Source organism: Dreissena polymorpha, chromosome 4, assembly GCF_020536995.1.
Source record: "Dreissena polymorpha isolate Duluth1 chromosome 4, UMN_Dpol_1.0, whole genome shotgun sequence".
Lineage (NCBI taxonomy): Eukaryota > Metazoa > Mollusca > Bivalvia > Myida > Dreissenidae > Dreissena > Dreissena polymorpha.
In genome coordinates, this window is record NC_068358.1 from 123,758,845 (window position 1) to 123,777,546 (window position 18,702).

Genomic DNA, 18,702 nt, shown 5'->3' on the forward strand with positions numbered 1-18,702 from the left:
TGCGCATTCTGCACGAGCCATTACCCAGGTCCTTTAAGCAGAGGGGTGCCAATGTGCCCTAATTGCAGGCCATTACCCAGGTCCTTTAAGCAGAGGGGTGCCAATGTGCCCTAATTGCAGGCCATTACCTAGGTTCTTTAAGCAGAGGGGTGTCAATGTGCCCTAATTGCAGGCCATTACCCAGGTCCTTTAAGCAGAGGGGTGCCAATGTGCCCTAATTGCAGGCCATTACCCAGGTCCTTTAAGCAGAGGGGTGCCAATGTGCCCTAATTGCACTGATTGTATAATATTGTGCCCTAATTTTAAACTAATTGCATTAGAAAGTATTTATTTGACCATGATTTTATTTATTTTTTACCTAGCTACCTAAGCAATTCTTAGGCTTGCACACACATTTGAAAAGTTATTGAAATTTGTTGATAAATGTTGACACGAGTTGTCATTTTATGCCATATTTTATTGAAAGTGTTTAGGAATTTTCTTGACGATTCAAATCAATCATGACATGAAATTACAAGAGTAAGATCACTTTAATCACATGCATAAAAATGAGAAAAAGTTAATATTTGCAATAACGTCATGATTAAACTGTGAAGTTTTTTATTGCATGTTGTCACTGGACTTTTCTATTTTCTACTTTATTTCAGCATAAAAAGTAACGCAATAGGTCAGTCAAACAAAATTAGCAGATTTAACAGCCAAAATAGGCAATTCACATTGTCTTTAAATTAATTGCAGTAAGCAAATATTTTATGTTTATTTATAAACTCTAATTATAATTATATGATTTAAAGATGGTCAGACAAGTCTTAGAATAGAGTAAGTATCTTGAGTGCAAATAGAGATACATTCGAATAAATGGTTGAAATTGTGCTGATTGATCCACTAAAAAGGGCCCAGGTGTTTGCCCCAGTGACTAAAGGGCCCAGGTTTTTGCCCCAGTGACTCTTTGGTTTGCTTCTTTACTTTTGCAAAATCCTCTAAAGCCTAGAATTATGAATTCTTGGGGAAGCAACTGTAAACTTTTGGAACTACTATTACCCGATGAAAAGCCTTAAAAAATACAATACCTGTTTTAATTTACTTAAACAGAAGCTTTCTCAGGGACATGGACAATGTGCTTCTGTTACTTATGGTTTTACTCTCACTGCCTTTAAACTTCTGTCAAACTGTTGATAGCAACTTTGTGGTAGGGAAAGTTATACCAAAATTATAAAGGTTGCCACTGCTAGTTTTTACATTACAATGATAAATCAAGGAATGAAAGAAAAACACGTGGTTTATTCTTATATAAATCGTTTAACAGTTTTACCTGACTGTTAGTCAGAATGGGATATTTTACCTGCCTCATGCAATCTTTTGCCATATGAGGCCATCATAGCTCCAGACCTGCCTGCACATTTGCGTAGTTCGGTAAGGAGCTACTCTATCCTCTAATGAGACCATGAAACCATGTTTAAATTTATATAGAGGACAATGTAGCTGCTGACCAGACTGCGTGATGGCTACATATGACTTTACCCTTTTCCCCATAAGAAGCGAATTGAAAATGGCTTTTGCAACCAGCATAAAAGCAGAACAGCCCGCAAGTAACTCGCAGTCTGTTCAGGTTTTATGCTGTTTTCTGCTCATCAGTATCTAAGGGTTTGTAATGAAGCCTTTAAAACTTGAATCAAGTAATAAAGGTCTTATATTAAATTTAACTTTATAAGGGACCACAAATGTGTCAAAATGCATATTTTTGTGGCAATGGGTCATGGCCCATTTTCCAGTGACACATTAATTTCACAAAGCCTTGTTCTCACTCTGGCACTGTTTTCTCCTTCAGGTACATCCTGTACCCTCTGGACCTGTACAATGACAGCGCTCACTATGCCTTATCACTGTTCCATCAACAGTTCCTGTATGATGAAATAGAAGCAGAGGTAACAGATGTTTTATAAAATAGAAGCAGAGGTAACAGATGTCTTTACTAATAGTTGATGAAATAGAAGCAATGGTAACAGATGTCTTAACTAAATATTGATGAAATAGAAGCAGAGGTAACAGATGTCTTTACTAAATGAACCTCATATCTATAAAGGTTTGAAGTTGAAATAGAAACAATTGTATCTCATAAAACATTTGATGCTAGGTTCTTATTTTAACGATTTGCGAATTTTAAATCTTTATTATATAGCTATAGATTTTCTGCCACAAACGCACAATTTGTTTCACAATCAAATAAGAAAAGCTGTATTAGCTACCAGCATTTTCTGTTTCATTATCAGTAGTAGTGAGCCTTCTATTTACATCAATACCAATGTATGGTCATCTTTGGCAACTAGTTATGCCTTGAAAAAACTTTGTTTACTTGACACCTGAAGTGACATAATGTCATGCATGGACGTAACGTTGATTTGCGAAAAAATATTTTACCACCAAAAAATTGTTTTGAAGAAAAAATTTCTTCACCTAAAATAAATTGTGATTTGTGTTGATATTTATGCCCCTCTTCGAAGAAGAGGGGGTATATTGCTTTGCTCATGTCGGTCGGTCGGTAGGTCGGTCGGTCCGTCCACCAGGTGGTTTCCGGATGATAACTCAAGAACGCTTGGGGCTCGGATCATGAAACTTCATAGGTACATTGATCATGACTCGCAGATGACCCCTATTGATTTTGAGGTCACTAGTTCAAAGGTCAAGGTCACAGGTAAAGGTCACAGTTACTGGAAATAGGCATTATAAATGTATAAGTATTTAGCATGGTTCAAACAAGGGAAACAACTACGGTTTATGCGTGTTCTTTTTATTACAGATTTGCCTCCCTTTAATTCATTCAAAATCTCATTTTATTTACTATATAGCCTTGCATCACGCATAGATTAGTGTACAAGTAGTACTGCTTTGTACGTTGTTAAATATTATATGTTAAAAAATAAAAGAAACATTAAATGGGTGGATTTGGTCAGCTGTATCGGGAGGAGGAGGCTGAATATGTCCTGAAATTAGTCAGTGAAAACCAAGATTTGGTCAGGGACAAGTCAGTGAAAAGTCAGGGAATTTTATTTCATCAGGTGGATGGCAACCCAGATAAACTACATAGCAACTTCATATTTTGCTTACTGGGGGGCATTGTATTTCTCAAAGAAATCTTGTTAACAAATAATATGCAGACTGAGTTTGATTTCAGGTAAATGCATGTATTTCTGATTAAAATATTATGTTATTTGATGATATCCTTGAGATAAACTCTTACAAGAGATTCACAGGTGGGTGTGCGACTGTTTTCAACTATTATATTTGCAATTGCGACATTAACATTTGAAGCACATCCATTCTTATTCTTTAAACTTGAGTTAAACACTGAAAGTATACATGAATATTTGAAATGAAAAGTCGTTACTATTCTAGAGTTTAAAATATGCCCCAAAAAGTTAAACTAAGCAATAAATTAAAATAAATTTTCACTGTTTCTGTATTTTATTAACCAGGTTTTCCGAAGGAAAAAACTGGTTATTAGATTGGCGAATGCTGGCGGGCTGGCTGGCGGGCGGGCGGAACAAGCTTGTCCGGGCCATAACTATGTCGTTCATTGTCAGATTTTAAAATCATTTGGCACATTTGTTCACCATCATTGGACGGTGTGTCGCGCGAAATAATTACGTCGATATCTCCAAGGTCAAGGTCACACTTTGAGTTCAAAGGTCAAAAATGGCCATAAATGAGCTTGTCCTGGCCATAACTATGTCATTCATTGTGAGATTTTAAAATCATGTGGCACATTTATTCACCATCATGGGACGGTGTGTCACACGAAAGAATCACGTCAATATCTCCAATGTCAAAGTCGCCACGACTAAAAATAGATTTTTAAAAAAAACAAACTTACAAAGGGGGTTAATTTTGTTTGTTCATTTCAAAAGTTCAGTTTGAGTTTTCTCCCTTTATCAGATTTTTTTTTTCACAATGAAAACCTGGTTTTGTGACAATTTTGTCCCTTGTTTTAGGTGAACCTGTGTTTTGATCAGTTTGTGTACAAACTAAGCGACCAGATTTTCGCCTACTACAAGCAGCTTGCTGGCAGGTATACGGAGCATTATTTATAAGATACTAGCCACACTTTGTGAAAACAGGGCTTAATGCATGTGCAAAAAGGGTCGTCATAAATAAGCCTGTGCTGACTGCACAGGCTAATGAGGGATGACATTTTTGCTTCTATGGTAGTTTTTCTTTTAAAGGAAGTCTCTTGTAAATCCAATCTGGTCCAGGTAGAAAGTGTTTTCCCTGATTAGCCTGTGTGGACTGTACAGGCTTATCTGGGGGGAGGGGGATACTTATGGTACATCCTTTAAGCCCCAAGAGGGCGGTTGATATATGAACTAGGGCATCGTCTCTATGATGATTGATTATGTGTCTGACAAGCAGTAAACTGAAGTATTGTTGAACTTCTTATATATAATACTCATGCCAATAAGGCTAGCTCAGTCTGTAGAGTGCTGGAATGTCTATCTTGAGTTCTCCAGTTCAGTCCATGGCACAGCCAGATAATTGTGTGGGCATTTATAATTAACTTATTTTTACAGTTGTACTTTCCCTTCCTTTGTTTGAAGTAGGGTAGCAGATTCAATTTTTTCTTTAACCAAATTTGCCCTAATTGCTTTTAAAACAGGACAAGTTGCTGCCAATTTTCTTATGCCAAATTGGTCAATTTTAAGCTAGTAATTGAATAAAGAATATTTTCTTACAACTGGTTTAATGCTTAGAAAAGTGGTAGAAGTTTAACTAATCTGCTCACAGTGATAAGAAAGGCAAAATATCCATACAAACTTACGGAAAACACAAAACTCACTTTTAATATGTTATTTTCCAATTTCAAAGCATTATGCTTGACAAGCGATTCCGTGCTGAAAGTGCGACCATTGGACATTTCATCGATTTCCCGAGGACGAACAGGTATGAGACACTTCTGAAACAACGGCATGTGCAGCTACTGGGGCGATCTATTGACCTGAACAAACTGGTTGGACAGAGGATCAACGCAGCGCTTCAGAAATCCCTTGAGGTGGCGATATCGAGGTTCGAGGGAGGAGACATTACCGGCATTATGGTAATTTTATATGAGCCTTGCTCTGAGGAAACAGGGCCTTATGCATGTATATGTGCGTAAAGTGTTGTCCCAAATTAGCCTGTGCAGTCCCCATGCATGTATATGTGCGTAAAGTGTTGTCCCAGATTAGCCTGTGCAGTCCCCAAAGCTTTATCAGGAACAACACTTCCCACTTTTTAGCTCACCTGAGCACAACGTGCTCATGGTGAGCTTTTGTGATCACCTTTTGTCCGATGTGCGTCGTGCGTCATCAACATTTGCCTTGTTAACACTCTATAGGGGCCACATTTATTGTCCAATCTTCATGAAATTTGGTCAGAAGGTTGGTCTCAATGATATCTTGGTTGAGTTCGAAAATGGTTACGTTTGCTTGAAAAACATGGCTGCCAAGGGGCGGGGCATTTTTCATAATATGGCTATAGTAAAATCTTGTTGACACTCTAGAGGCCACATTTATTGTCCGATCTTCATGAAACTTAGTCAGAAGATTCATCCCAATAAAAATCTTGGACAAGTTAAAAAAATATGCCGGTTGGTTGAAAATCATGGCCGCCAGGGGGCGGGGCATTTTTATGCCCCCTTTCGAAGAAAAGGGGGCATAAAGTGATCGGACTGTCTGTCCGTCTTTCCATCACACTTTGCGTTTAGGTTTCGAAAAATGCTCATAACTTCTATGTCCCTTGAGATATAACCTTAATATTTGGTATGCATGTGTATATGGACAAGGCCTTTCCATACGCACAACAAATTTTACCCCTGTGACCTTGACCTTGAACTTAGGGTCCGCGTTTAGGTTTCGAAATCTGCGTTAAGGTTTCAAAAAATGCTCATAACTTCTATGTCCCTTGAGATATTACCTTCATATTTGGTATGCATGTGTATATGGAGAAGGCCTTTCCATACGCACACAAATTTTTACCCCTGTGACCTTGACCTTGAACTTAGGGTCCGCGTTTAGGTTTCGAAATCTACGTTTAGGTTTTGAAAAATGCTCATAACTTCTATGTCCCTTGAGATATAACCTTTATATTTGGTATGCATGTGTACATGGACAAAGCCTTTCCATACTCACACAAATTTTGACCCCTGTGATCTTGACCTTAAACTTGGGGTCCGCGTTTAAGTTTCGAAATCTGCGTTTAGGTTTAGAAAAAAGCTCATAACTTCTATCAAGCGTTTATAGGGGTCATAAGTCATCCTATGGTGACTTCTCTTGTTCCTTATATAGCTATAGCAAAACCTTGTTAACACTCGAGAGGCCACATTTATTTTCCGATCTTCATGAAACTTGGTCAGAAGATCTATCCCAATGATATCTTGGATGAGTTCGAAAATGGTTTTGGTTGCTTTAAAAACATGGCCACCAGGCGGCGGGGCATTTTTCCTTACATGGCTATAGTAAAACCTTGTTAACACTCTAGAGGCACATTTATTGTCCGATCATCATGAAACTTGGTCAGAAGATTCATCCCAATAATATCTTGGACGAGTTTTAAAATGATGCTGGTTGGTTGAAAAACATGGCCGCCAGGGGGCGAGCATTTTTCCTTATATGGCTATAGTAAAACCTTGTTAACACTCTAGAGGCCACATTTATTGTCTAATCTTCATGAAATTAAGTTAGAAGATTGGTCTCAATGATATCTTGGTTGAGTTCGAAAATGGTTAAGTTTGCTTGAAAAACATGGCTGCCAAGGGGCGGGGCATTTTTCCTTATATGGCTATAGAAAAATCTTGTTAACACTCTAGAGGCCACATTTATTGTCAGATCTTCATGAAACTTGGTCAGAAGATTCATCCCAATAATATCTTGGACGAGTTCAAAAATGATGCTGGTTGGTTGAAAAACATGACCGCCAGGGGCGGGGCATTTTTCCTAATATGGGTGTAGTAAAACCTTGTTAACACTCTAGCGGCCACATTTATTTTCTGAACTTCATGAAACTTGGTCAGAAGATTTGTCCAAATGATATCTTGGATGAGTACGAAAATGGTTTTGGTTGCTTTAAAAATATGGCCACCAGGGGGCGGGGCATTTTTCCTAATATGGATATATATTGCTTTAGTTAAACCTTATTAACACTCTATAGAGGCCACATTTATTGTCCGATCTTCATGAAACTTGGCCAGACAATTCGTCCCAATGATATCTTAGATGACTTTGCAAATGGTTCCGGTTGGTAAAAAAACATGTCCGCCAAGGGGTCGTGGCATTTTTCCTTATATAGCTATAGTAAAACCTTGTTAACACTCTAGAAGCCACATTTATTGTCCGATCATTATGAAACTTTGTCATAAGATTTGTCCAATGATATCTCTGACAAGTTTGAAAATGGTTCCAGTTGCTTGAAAAACATGGCCACCAGGGGGCGGGGCATTTGTCCATATATTTCTTCATGAAACTTTGTCAGAATATTTGTTTAAATGATATCTTGGATGTGTATGAAAATGGTTCTGGTCTGTTGAAAAACGTGGCTGCCAGGGTGTTCACTAGTCATGAAAGTTGGTTAGAAAATTTGTTCTAATGATATCTTGGGCTGAACAGAACAGATCAGTTCCTTTGAATCTCAGGTGACCGACTTTGGGCCTTGCAGGCCCTCTTGTTTTTTTGTGAAAATCCAGTTTAAGCAGAGAGTGTTGTCACTGGTACTTTACGCACATGCATTAAACTCTATTTTTTCCTAGCACAAGGCTCATACTTAGTTATGAAGAAGTAACAGAAATATTTGCAACTTGTCTTCAAAGATTTGTTCTACCTGAAACTTTGTTCAAATAGTGTTGGTAATTCGTTTGTGTCTAATTTGTGTTGTTAGTTTCATACATATACTTTTGCATGCCGTAATTAAATTTTAATAATTGGATTTGCTTGTGTTCATATCGAAGTCATAAAATAATATTGGCTTTCATGTTAAAGCAACTAAAACCATAAAGGGACTCGGCTTGGACCATTTTACTCCGCTATGTTGTATTTGATTTATCACTAAATGCAATATCGTTAATGGCGGCATTGTCTGTGTCAGCAACAAAATCCTATTCAAAGAGGCCAGTGACATTTTGTTAATACTTAGAAGTCTTTTTTTACCACAATTTATTTCAAGTGTTATTGTTAAGACTCATGTTATCAAAATGGCATACAATAAGGTGTGATTAATGTACAATTTTGCCAGTACTGAAGAAGACTTAATTGTGTACAGATTCATTCCCTTGAAATTACATTTGCACGTGACTGTATGCTGAAACATTTTTAAGCTTCACCTTGAACTTAATATTTGAATACCAAACATATTGAAATCAAAGCTTAAGTGAAACAAGCATTTTCATTGGTCAATATTCTTAGTTGAGCCATAGTGTGACATCATGAATGTTCATAGTTGTAGGGACATATTGTATTCATTGTCATTTATTGTTATCTCTTATGTACATATCTACTTACCCCAGGAGTTGGATGGTCTGATCGACTGCAACAAGTTGACCCACAAACTTCTAGGGCAGTTCCTGACGTTGAATGAGTTTGATGCAATGTTACGGGAGGCCAACCATAACGTGTCTGCCCCATACGGACGGACGACCCTGCATGTGTTCTGGGAACTCAACTACGACTTCTTACCCAACTACTGCTACAACGCTGCCACTAACAGGTTTGTTGCTGATCAGTAGCAGAAATATAGATTTATCCAAACATTTTGATGGTTGAGTGTGAAACTGTTGTATCCATTTATTTATCCCTTTACCACTTGGATACTTATTTTGACGCATTTGTAGTCCCTGAGAAAGTTAAATTTAATTAGAGACCTTTCTTACTAGATTCAAGTTTTAAAGGCTATATTTCTAAACCTTAGATACTGATGAGCAGCTAACAGCATAAAACCTGAACTGACTGTGAGTTACTCGCAGGCTGTTCTGGTTTTATGCTGGTTGCAAAACCATTTTCACTTTGCTTCTTATGAGGGAAAGGGTTAAGTGTCTTTTTCTGAGGATTTAAGGTCTAAGTAAATAATTATTTTAGTCACATCATGCGAAAATGGGTCTTATGTCATATGCTGGCACATATGCACAGACTGGTAAGGAGCTACCTTGTCCGCTATAAAGTGGTGACATTTTGTAGATAGGGAAGCTCCTACCAGGCAGTGCTTAATGCCAGGCTGGTCTGTAGCTATTCTGTCCGCATATGGCATAAGACCCGTTTTTACATGCCGCTTTTGAGTCAACGTAATTTTGTATTGACAATTATGAACTAATAATTGCATAATAAGTAGAGAAAAACTTTGAGAATCGCTATGACTGTTGATTGCTCAAATCCTCACATGTTCCTTTATGAGCATCAGTTGTGCCAACTTGTTCCGATAATCTATAAATTGGATTATGTGTATGATGTGAACATTGTTCCCCCATTTCAGATTTGTGAAGACCCTGTACCCGTTTGTGGACCAAAGTCAGCGGGAGAAGCCCCCCAATGCCTCTCACCCTTACATCTGGGGAACCAAGGTAATGCACACAACTAAACAATTCTGTGACCTGGGCAGCTCAAACGTGACCCATAGTTTTTCAGAGATGTTTTCTTGTCATGAAATCAGAATTTGTAAGATTTTTTTTTCAAACAAGTTAATATGGAGGTAGTTATAAACAACAAGATTATTTTTCTCTATAATGCTCATCATATGCTTTGGTTGTGAAGTAAAGATTAATAAAACACTAAATTTCTACACAGTCTTATTAAACGGAAGAGGGAGCTAGGGAAATGGTTTACATGCCATCTTTTTGGTATAATATTCCGGCCTATAATTTATTTATTTATTACCTAATTTTTGTTGAGCCTGCTTTAAGCAACTTAATATAACTGTTACATTGGTTGAGTGCATGCATGTGTTTGTTACAACATACAATTATAAAACAACAATTATAAAATAATTTACTTGTAACTTGTAACACCAGTCTTCCATCTTCAAAGGTTAGGGCCATACTAAGGGTTTGTCCATACTTTTACTTTGTCATTTATGATGAAGTGTTGCAAATAACTCGCCAAATAGGGTTGTCATGAAGCGACAATGTGTTGTGTGTGGCAACCCTTGTCTCCATATTGGTCACACTGTGATGTTTGTTTGGACTTAAACTTCTTTATTCATCATGCAATTTTCAAAATAATTTGCTGATCATGTGAAGAAGCTGAGTCACACTTAAGTGCTGTGCCTCTTGGTCAAAGTCAAGGTCATGCTACAGTTCAAAGATCAACATGTGCTTTTTGAAGCCTGTAAATCAAATCAAAGTGTTATTGACAAATGGCTTGATATGTCACCCACAAGTATGTAGCATGTTATTTTTAACCAGGTTTTCCGAAGGAAAAAACTGGTTATTAGATTGGCGAATGTCGGCTGGCGGGCGGGCGGGCGGAACAAGCTTGTTCGGGCGGAACAAGCTTGTCCGGGCTATAACTTTGTCGTTCAATGTGAGATTTTAAAATCATTTGGCATATTTGTTCACCATCATTAGACGGTGTGTCGCGCAAAAGAATTACGTCAATATCTCCAAGGTCAAGGTCACACTTTGAGTTCAAAGGTAAAAAATGGCCATAAATGAGATTGTCCGGGCCATAACTATGTCATTCATTTTGGGATTTTTAAATCATTCGGCACATTTGTTCACCATCATTGGACGGTGTGTCGCACGAAAAGATTACGTCTATATCTCTAAGGTCAAGGTCACACTTTGAGTTCAAAGGTCAAAAATGGCCATACATGAGCTTGTCCGGGCCATAACTATGTCATTCATTGTGAGATTTTAAAATCATTTGGCACATTTGTTTACCATCATTGGACGCTGTGTCGCACAAAAGAATTATATCAATATCTCCAAGGTCAAGGTCGCCACAACTAAAAATAGATTTATTTTTAAACAAAGGGGGTTAATTATAAACAATCAGTTCAGTTTGACTTGTCTCCTTTTTTTCAGACTTTTTTCTCAAATTGAAAACCCGGTTTTGTGACAATTTTATCCCTTGTTTGGTGTAATTGCATTGGGAAATGTGATGTTGTTGTGGTCCATTGATCTGTAAGAGATTTATTGCCCTTTTACTTTTAACTTGCTTATGTTCACTCATCTTGCTCAACCCACCCATTTACAAAGCCTAATCTATGGGAGCATCCCTCAGTTCCACTGGTATGATCATGGTTTTGAGATCACTTAGCCTAATGCATGTGTGTCAAGTGTCATCCTTCATTAGCCTGGGCAGTCCGTACAGGCTAATCAGGGACAAAACTTTCCGCCTTGTCTGGCTTTTCTTTTAAAAGAGATGTGCTTGAAACAAATTGCATACAAGCAGAATTGTTGTCCCAGATTATCCTTAGACTGTACAGTCCAATCTTGGATGACACTTAACTTGCAAGCATTAAGCCCTTTTTTCCCATGACACTTATCTTGCAAGCATTAAGCCCTATTTTCCCAAAACATGGCTCATATTTTTGTTTTCAGTCATTAACAATGTCGTTCAGCTCCATCTACAGCCAGTACGCAGGCTTTGTAGGCGCCCCGCACTTTCGGGTCATGTGTCGTCTCCTTGGTTACCAAGGGATCGCCGTTGTCGTGGAGGAACTGCTGAAAATAGTTGCTGAGCAGGTATGGTTTCAACTTGATTTAACCTTTTACCGTTAAGATACACAATTTGACAATTTTGTAGTCTTTAAGAAAATCTATTTGAATTGAACAATCTTTTTTAACAGATTTAAGTTTTAAAAGCTTTATTTCCAACTCTTAGATACTGATGAGCAGCAAACAGCATAGAAACTGAACAGACTGCGAGTTACTCGCAAGCTGTTCAGGTTTTATGAGGGTTGCATATAGCCATTTTTACTTTGTGTACGAGTTGGAAAGGGTTAAGAAATACAATATTAAAATTAACCATGAATGAGATGTTGTTTGCTGTTATTGTTTTCAGTGTTTTCTGTTTAACATGCTCACGTGACACATACATACAAGTACACTGTTGAACTGCCAATAAGGAAATAATTCTAAAAATGTAGTTATGAAAATGTGTAATATAGCTTGCATTATATAATATGCTCTGAAGTCATGTTACCAAAAGTACCATTCTAATGTTTTAATTCATAAATTAACACAAATTTTATGGTTAAAATGTTTTATTCTAATAAAATCTTCAGTCCTAATCATTTACAAATAAACAACACAAAATTGAAACTATTTCCTAATGTTGAATGGGCATCCACATATGAGTTAAAACATTTAGGCTATAAATCTATGTGCTAAACCCAATGCTATAAATCTATGTTCTAAACACCAATAAACTATGCATCTATTGGATGTTACAGTTGCGAGGTCCCCTGATGAAGTACACTAAGACACTGATGGGCAGCATGCCCCAGAACTGTCGTCTGCTGAGATACGACTATGGCTCTCCAGGTAATCTACAAAGTGATAAGAAGGAATTGGTGATGAGTACAGATAAAACAAGTTAATAACTCAGTTGGTAGAGCTCAGTTGCCAATTGTATAAATATGGATAACTTTAGCCAAGCCAAATGATAACCTTTCTTTAGATAAAGATAACCAAATTGAAATACCTTGGCTATATATTATCCAAAACATAACCAAAACATGCACCTGTTGGGATATGTTTATGCCCCCCGGGTCGAATGATCGGGGGAATATTGTTTTTGACCTGTTTGTCTGTCATTGTATGTGTCTGTCTGTCATTGTATGTGTGTGTCTGTCCCAAAGCTTTTACCTTGGTCATAACTTTTGCAATGTTGATAATATCAACTTGATATTTAGCATGCATGTGTATCTCATGGAGCTGCTCATTTTGATTGGTGAAAGGTCAAGGTCATCCTTCAAGGTCAAAGGTCAAATAGATGGCTTCAAAGTGGCGCAGTAGGGGGTATTGTGTTTCACAAACACAGCACTTGTTTTTTGTGTATAATTGATAACAAAAAAGATGTCCAAAAAATAAAGATAACCAAAAGTTATACGCTGGATAAAAGTTTTTCAGATTTATACAATTGGCTACTGGACTATAAATACAAGGATGGACAATTCAATTCCAGGCATGACCTCATAACTTTTGTGGGGATTGGTCATGAAGTTTTATGGCCATTTTACCACTTCAAGTAGGACAGTTTTTATGCCCCCGGTAGGGTGGCATATAGCAGTTGAACTGTCCGTCAGTCAGTATGTCAGTATGTGTGTATGTCAGTCTGTCGGTCCGTCCGAAAAAAACTTTAACATTGGCCATAACTTTTTCACTATTGAAGATAGCAACTTGATATTTGGCATGCATGTGTATCTCATGGAGCTGAAAACTTGAATGGTGAAAGGTGAAGGTCAAGGTCATCCTTCAAGGTCAAATGTCAAATGTATGGCGTCTGTCTGTCCAAAAACTTTAACATTGACCATAACTTTTTCAATATTGAAGATAGCAACTTGATATTTGGCATGCATGTGTATCTCATGAAGCTGCACATTTTGAGTGATGGAAGTTCAAGGTCAAGGTCATCCTTCAAGGTCAAATGTCAAAAAAAATAATTCAAAGCGGCGTTCTCATGAAGCTGCACATTTTGAGACGTGGAAGTTCAAGGTCAAGGTCATCCTTCAAGGTCAAGGTCATCCTTCAAGGTGAAAGGTAAAAAAAATAATTCAAAGCGACGTTCTCATAAAGCTGCACATTTTGAGTGGTGGAAGTTCAAGGTCAAGATCATCCTTCAAGGTCAAAGGTAAAAAATTAAATAATTTCAAGGCGGCGTTATCATGAAGCTGCACATTTTGAGTGGTGGAAGTTCAAGGTCATCCTTCAAGGTCAAAGGTAAAAAAAAAAAATGTTTTTCAAAGCGGCGCAATAGGGGGCATTGTGTTTCTTACGAACACATCTCTTGTTCAGGTACTTCTTTAAGTATGTGCATTTCCTAGCGGTAAAGCAGCTTACCCGCTATCCTGGTTAAGTGTCAGTAGCTTAACTAAACTTCATAATTAAACTGCAATATAGTTTAAAGAGGGGATAAGTCCATACAAACAAACACATCATAGACTCCAGTAACCCTACATTATTTTGAATGCAGGTGTGATGGGATACTACCAGGCTCAGCTTGCAGAGCTGATCCAGTACCCGGACATGAGGACTGAGGTGTTCCAACTGTTCAGGGAGGTCGGGAATGCAATCCTCTTCTGTCTGCTCATCGAACAAGCTCTGGTGAGATACATTTACATGCATTTATATAGACTCTAAACCTACTATACTGTTTACTTGTTAAACAAGCTAAGTGACACACAATTTGAAAGCAGAAGTTTAAATTATTTTTTGCATTTTATGGGACAAATTAATATGAATATATAAAATCACTGAAAATTAATAAGATGTTATCACACCAAAAAAAAGAAATATTCTCTATCTATTTATATTCTGTGAAACAATTTATTTTCGTCAGCACTTAATTTCACCAATATCTGGCCTTGAAAAAAAATTGTGTCTGTCATTTTCTGATTTGTTTGTAATACTATCTATGATAAATCGCAGTTGCAATAAATCATGGTAGGAAAAAAGGACAATTTGGGATTCACTTGCAGGAGGTGGGCCATGTTTATCACATGCCAATTATTAAAGTCTTTTGATATCATGTGATAGTAACTGGCCCTTATTGTTGTGTGCTATTAATCAGTTCATTGTTATGATTAGCGGATTAGTGGGACTGATCAACCATAAGGGACTAATGCTGTTACTATTTAAGTGCTTTCAATCTTTTGAATCATTGACAGCCCTGACAAGATTAACAAGGCATGTTTTATTTCAATGTTCTTTGTTGAAAATATGCATTTAAATATTTCTGCTAAATTGCAATAAAAGAAATTAACCAAAGTAATCCATGTGAATTTGTTGCATGCGAAAGCAGGGTAATTGTTTACAGAAATTCATGTTGACTTTCGTCACATTTCAAAAAGTTTGTTTTTTGCATGACTGTGTATGACGCAATAAAACTTTGCTTTGTATCGTGTCGCATTAAAGCTAAATTGAAATTCTCCTGTCCATCGGTTGTCATAATTCAATTGGAACAGTGCCCAATGAAACCTGTTTCCTATAATGCACTGTACACTATGAAGAATGGCCTGTGTTTGTGTTTATGAAATTCATAAGCACATTTGTCGTCATAATTGGCCAGCATTATTTTAAAATTTATTTTAAATTTATATTTTTATTATATTGGATTATCTTATATAAAAGCACATTTGGAAAGCGGTATGTATACAGTTATTGATACGGTAGCGTGTTAGCTGTATACCTTCACACCCATGAAAAACACACAACACACAATGGCTAATAAAGTTGTTAACAATTAGCGCTAATCCTTTCTTTTCTACCTCAACAATATCAGATGGCTGTGTAAGTTTAGTACACTGTATAATGTACTCACCATGGTGTTATAATTGGATTTATATTGATTGCAATACAGATGCAGGATATGTGCGTGGATTAAGTTGGATATTAATGTAATTCACATCTAAGTTTTCTAGTCTTAATTTTGTTTAAAAATTGGACATAATTATTCGTAAGGAATTAAAAATTTTCAATAAGTCAACTGCCCAAATATATGAAAATTAATATTAGGCAAATAATAATGGTTCCACAGTTTGAGTCTGGCTGTGGGAAAACAGGGTTTAATACATGTTCGTATAGTGTCAACACATTCTGCCTAAACTGGATTTGTGCCAAGAAGAGGCTTCATATAAACAACAAATATCATAAAAGCAAAATGTCGTCCCTGATTTAGCACAGGCTAATCTGGGATGACACTTTACACACATGCATTAAGCCCAGTTTTAGAATCCTGATTGTTATTTTCAGACCCAGGAGGAGGTTTGCGATCTCAAGCATGCAGCACCTTTCCAGAACATCATCCCTAAACCTTTCATCCCTGCCAAAGGTAACAGAAAGTGTAGAAGTGTGTATATATTTTGTGGGGTATTATTTGGACACCTATTCAATTTGGTTTTAAGTTATCAATTGTCAGCCAACATAATTCAGGATTGCATAGTTTTATTTTATGCTTTCCGGTGGTTTATAGAGAAATATCAGTGAATTAAAACTGATAATTTCACTGTTTCAAACAATGAAAATTATCAGTGAAAATTATCGATAATTTTCACTGTTTATGTTAAATGACGTCATTTTTTTGACGAAATGACGTCATTTTCCCAACGAAATTCTTTAGTTAAACGCTTTAACAATGTATATAAACTGTGAAATAAAGCATAAAATAAAAAGAAAATTTGTTGGGTTCGGTGGATTATCGATTTTAATTCACTCGTGACCATATAAAATATATATTTTCACTCGTGGCTGCGCCACTCGTGAAATTATTATTTTATATGATCACTCGTGAATTAAAATCGATAATCCACCGAATCCACCAAATATCCTCTATATAATTTGTTGAAGTTATATAAGAGTTGATGACAGCTGAACAACATAAATGAAATAATTTGGAATCGACCTGTTTTTGGGCACTCTGAATCAGCAGATGATTTATTCCATAAATCAATCTCTGGTTTAATGATCGCCATGTTTTGAACTACTTTAATTCTTGCCATTGAAATTCTGATTTTCAAAATTTCAGAGAAAATGTTATCATTAAATTCATTATATGTGTGACGATTATACAGTGGAGTAGTTTTGCTTTCAATTTTCTTCGAAGCAATTGAACTGGTAGTGGAATTTCTAGTAAAATTGGAATGTCTAATCATTCATCATCGTGCTGAATTATCATCAGCATCATTTCCGTGGATCATTGCAATATGCAAAATACTAGTGTTTCATAGTTAATATGGTGCTTTTTACATAGTTGACTAACAACGGAGATTGGAACGGAACTTGTATACAGGTAAAATAAATAATTGTGCAGAAAGCCAGAATGTTAATCAAAACAAATGATTATTTATTTCAACTCTTTTGTTTTAGATAGATTGCAATCAAAGTCTGAGATTTACTAAAACACTCAAGACTGTTTCCTGGGTAGAACCAATACTTTTTGTCTTCAGCATATGGCAGGCATTCGGCTCAGACTCATACAGCCTGGGCCTCAAACGTGGATTGATTTGGATACAGGCTTTTCAGCCCCAAATCAAAGATGCTTATTCTGCTCTCTTTTTAAATTATAGATATTCTTTAAAGATGATTTTGAGAACTCAAACTAGGTTCCAGTGGGGATAAAAAAGGACCTTGTAGCTAAATGGACAGGATATCCCATATGCCAGGATATTTCATAATTATAAAATATAACAATTGACGATTCTTTTCTATTTACTTCATTACTGATTTACTACAACAATTAGTTGGCCCTTTTTGCTACTGTCCACTGCATAAAACATGTTGGTAATATTATCTGCATGCTCATCCAATCAACTCAGTAACTGTCACTTAAATTAACTTAATTACCAGTACTGTAACTGACTATGTTGACTTTTAACTGTTCATCACTAAAGGGTATTGAAAAATTTAAATTAACATCAAATTAACATTATTTTAGATAATCATAGGCTTTCAATTGTAATATGACACCTCTCAAGTGACTCATGCATTTTTAGCTCAGCTGTTTTCGGAGAAAACCCGAGGTATTGTCATAGCCAGCTCGTCCACGTCATGCTTATACCTTAGCATTGGCTCTAAAATCAAAGTGCTTCCACCTACAACATGAAAACTTCATATGTAGCTGCACCTTACTCAGTTATACATGCCACACCCATTTTTGGGTCACTAGGTCAAAGGTCAAGGTCACTGTGACCTCTAATATTCTTCTGACAAGCTTTCATTTATTCAAAACTGCACCCGCAGCCAAGCGTTGGCACCCGCTATACTGTGCTCTTGTACTATATAATTATACAATTATGTTTCACATTATTTTTTCTCAGTTTCAAGTCATATAATAAGTAATTTTTTACCACCACTTTTTATGTGACATATTTTTACATGGTATGTTTTAATGCACGGATCTTGATTCTAAATTGATGACACGATCATGTTAAACTTTGGACCAGAGATAGATAAAGAAACAATATTAACCACAAATTCAATAAATTAAGTTTAATACTGTAATCAACTAGGATTTGCCAAAAAGAAATTCAGATCTGGAATTAGATTTAATATCAGTAAGGGAAAACTCAGGTTCAGAGTTCTTTGTGGAATCTGCAAATTTGCATTTGGCCATATAAAATTTGGTAACAAAGATAGAAAAGTGAATTAAAAAGGAGCAGGGTGCAGCACGCTGCTTTATATCTATTGATCTTTCAATTGAATTGTACTTGTTATTTTATACCACAAAACAGAAGTGGCAGATACAATGTACACCTTTTTAAGCAGAATACACGCTTCATACTATTAACAGTGTCATGTTCATTTAATACAATTGAAAGTGCAGACAAGAAACACTTAACAGAATTTTTATGCCCCCGAAGGAGGGCATATAGTGATCGGACTGTCCATCCGTCTTTCCGTCACACTTTGCGTTTAGGTTTCGAAAAATGCTCATAACTTCAATGTTCCTCAAGCTATAACCTTCATATTTGGTATGCATGTGTATATGGACAAGGCCTATCAATACGCACAAATATTTTGACCCCTGT

General features: G+C 36.6%; 1 protein-coding gene across 4 annotated transcripts in view; it reads left to right on the top strand.

Moving 5' to 3' along the window:
- LOC127876583 (cytoplasmic FMR1-interacting protein-like) overlaps nt 1–18,702 on the top strand; it is a 77,860-nt gene that overhangs the window by 50,562 nt on the left and 8,596 nt on the right. For all 4 annotated transcript variants that reach the window (XM_052421899.1, XM_052421901.1, XM_052421900.1 and 1 more), the window contains 9 exons: nt 1,829–1,925; nt 3,990–4,066; nt 4,861–5,089; nt 8,528–8,727; nt 9,487–9,574; nt 11,555–11,698; nt 12,409–12,499; nt 14,151–14,281; nt 15,929–16,007. In XM_052421899.1, coding sequence (XP_052277859.1) covers nt 1,829–1,925; nt 3,990–4,066; nt 4,861–5,089; nt 8,528–8,727; nt 9,487–9,574; nt 11,555–11,698; nt 12,409–12,499; nt 14,151–14,281; nt 15,929–16,007 — 1,136 coding nt within the window. The remainder of the gene's footprint in view (nt 1–1,828; nt 1,926–3,989; nt 4,067–4,860; nt 5,090–8,527; nt 8,728–9,486; nt 9,575–11,554; nt 11,699–12,408; nt 12,500–14,150; nt 14,282–15,928; nt 16,008–18,702) is intronic.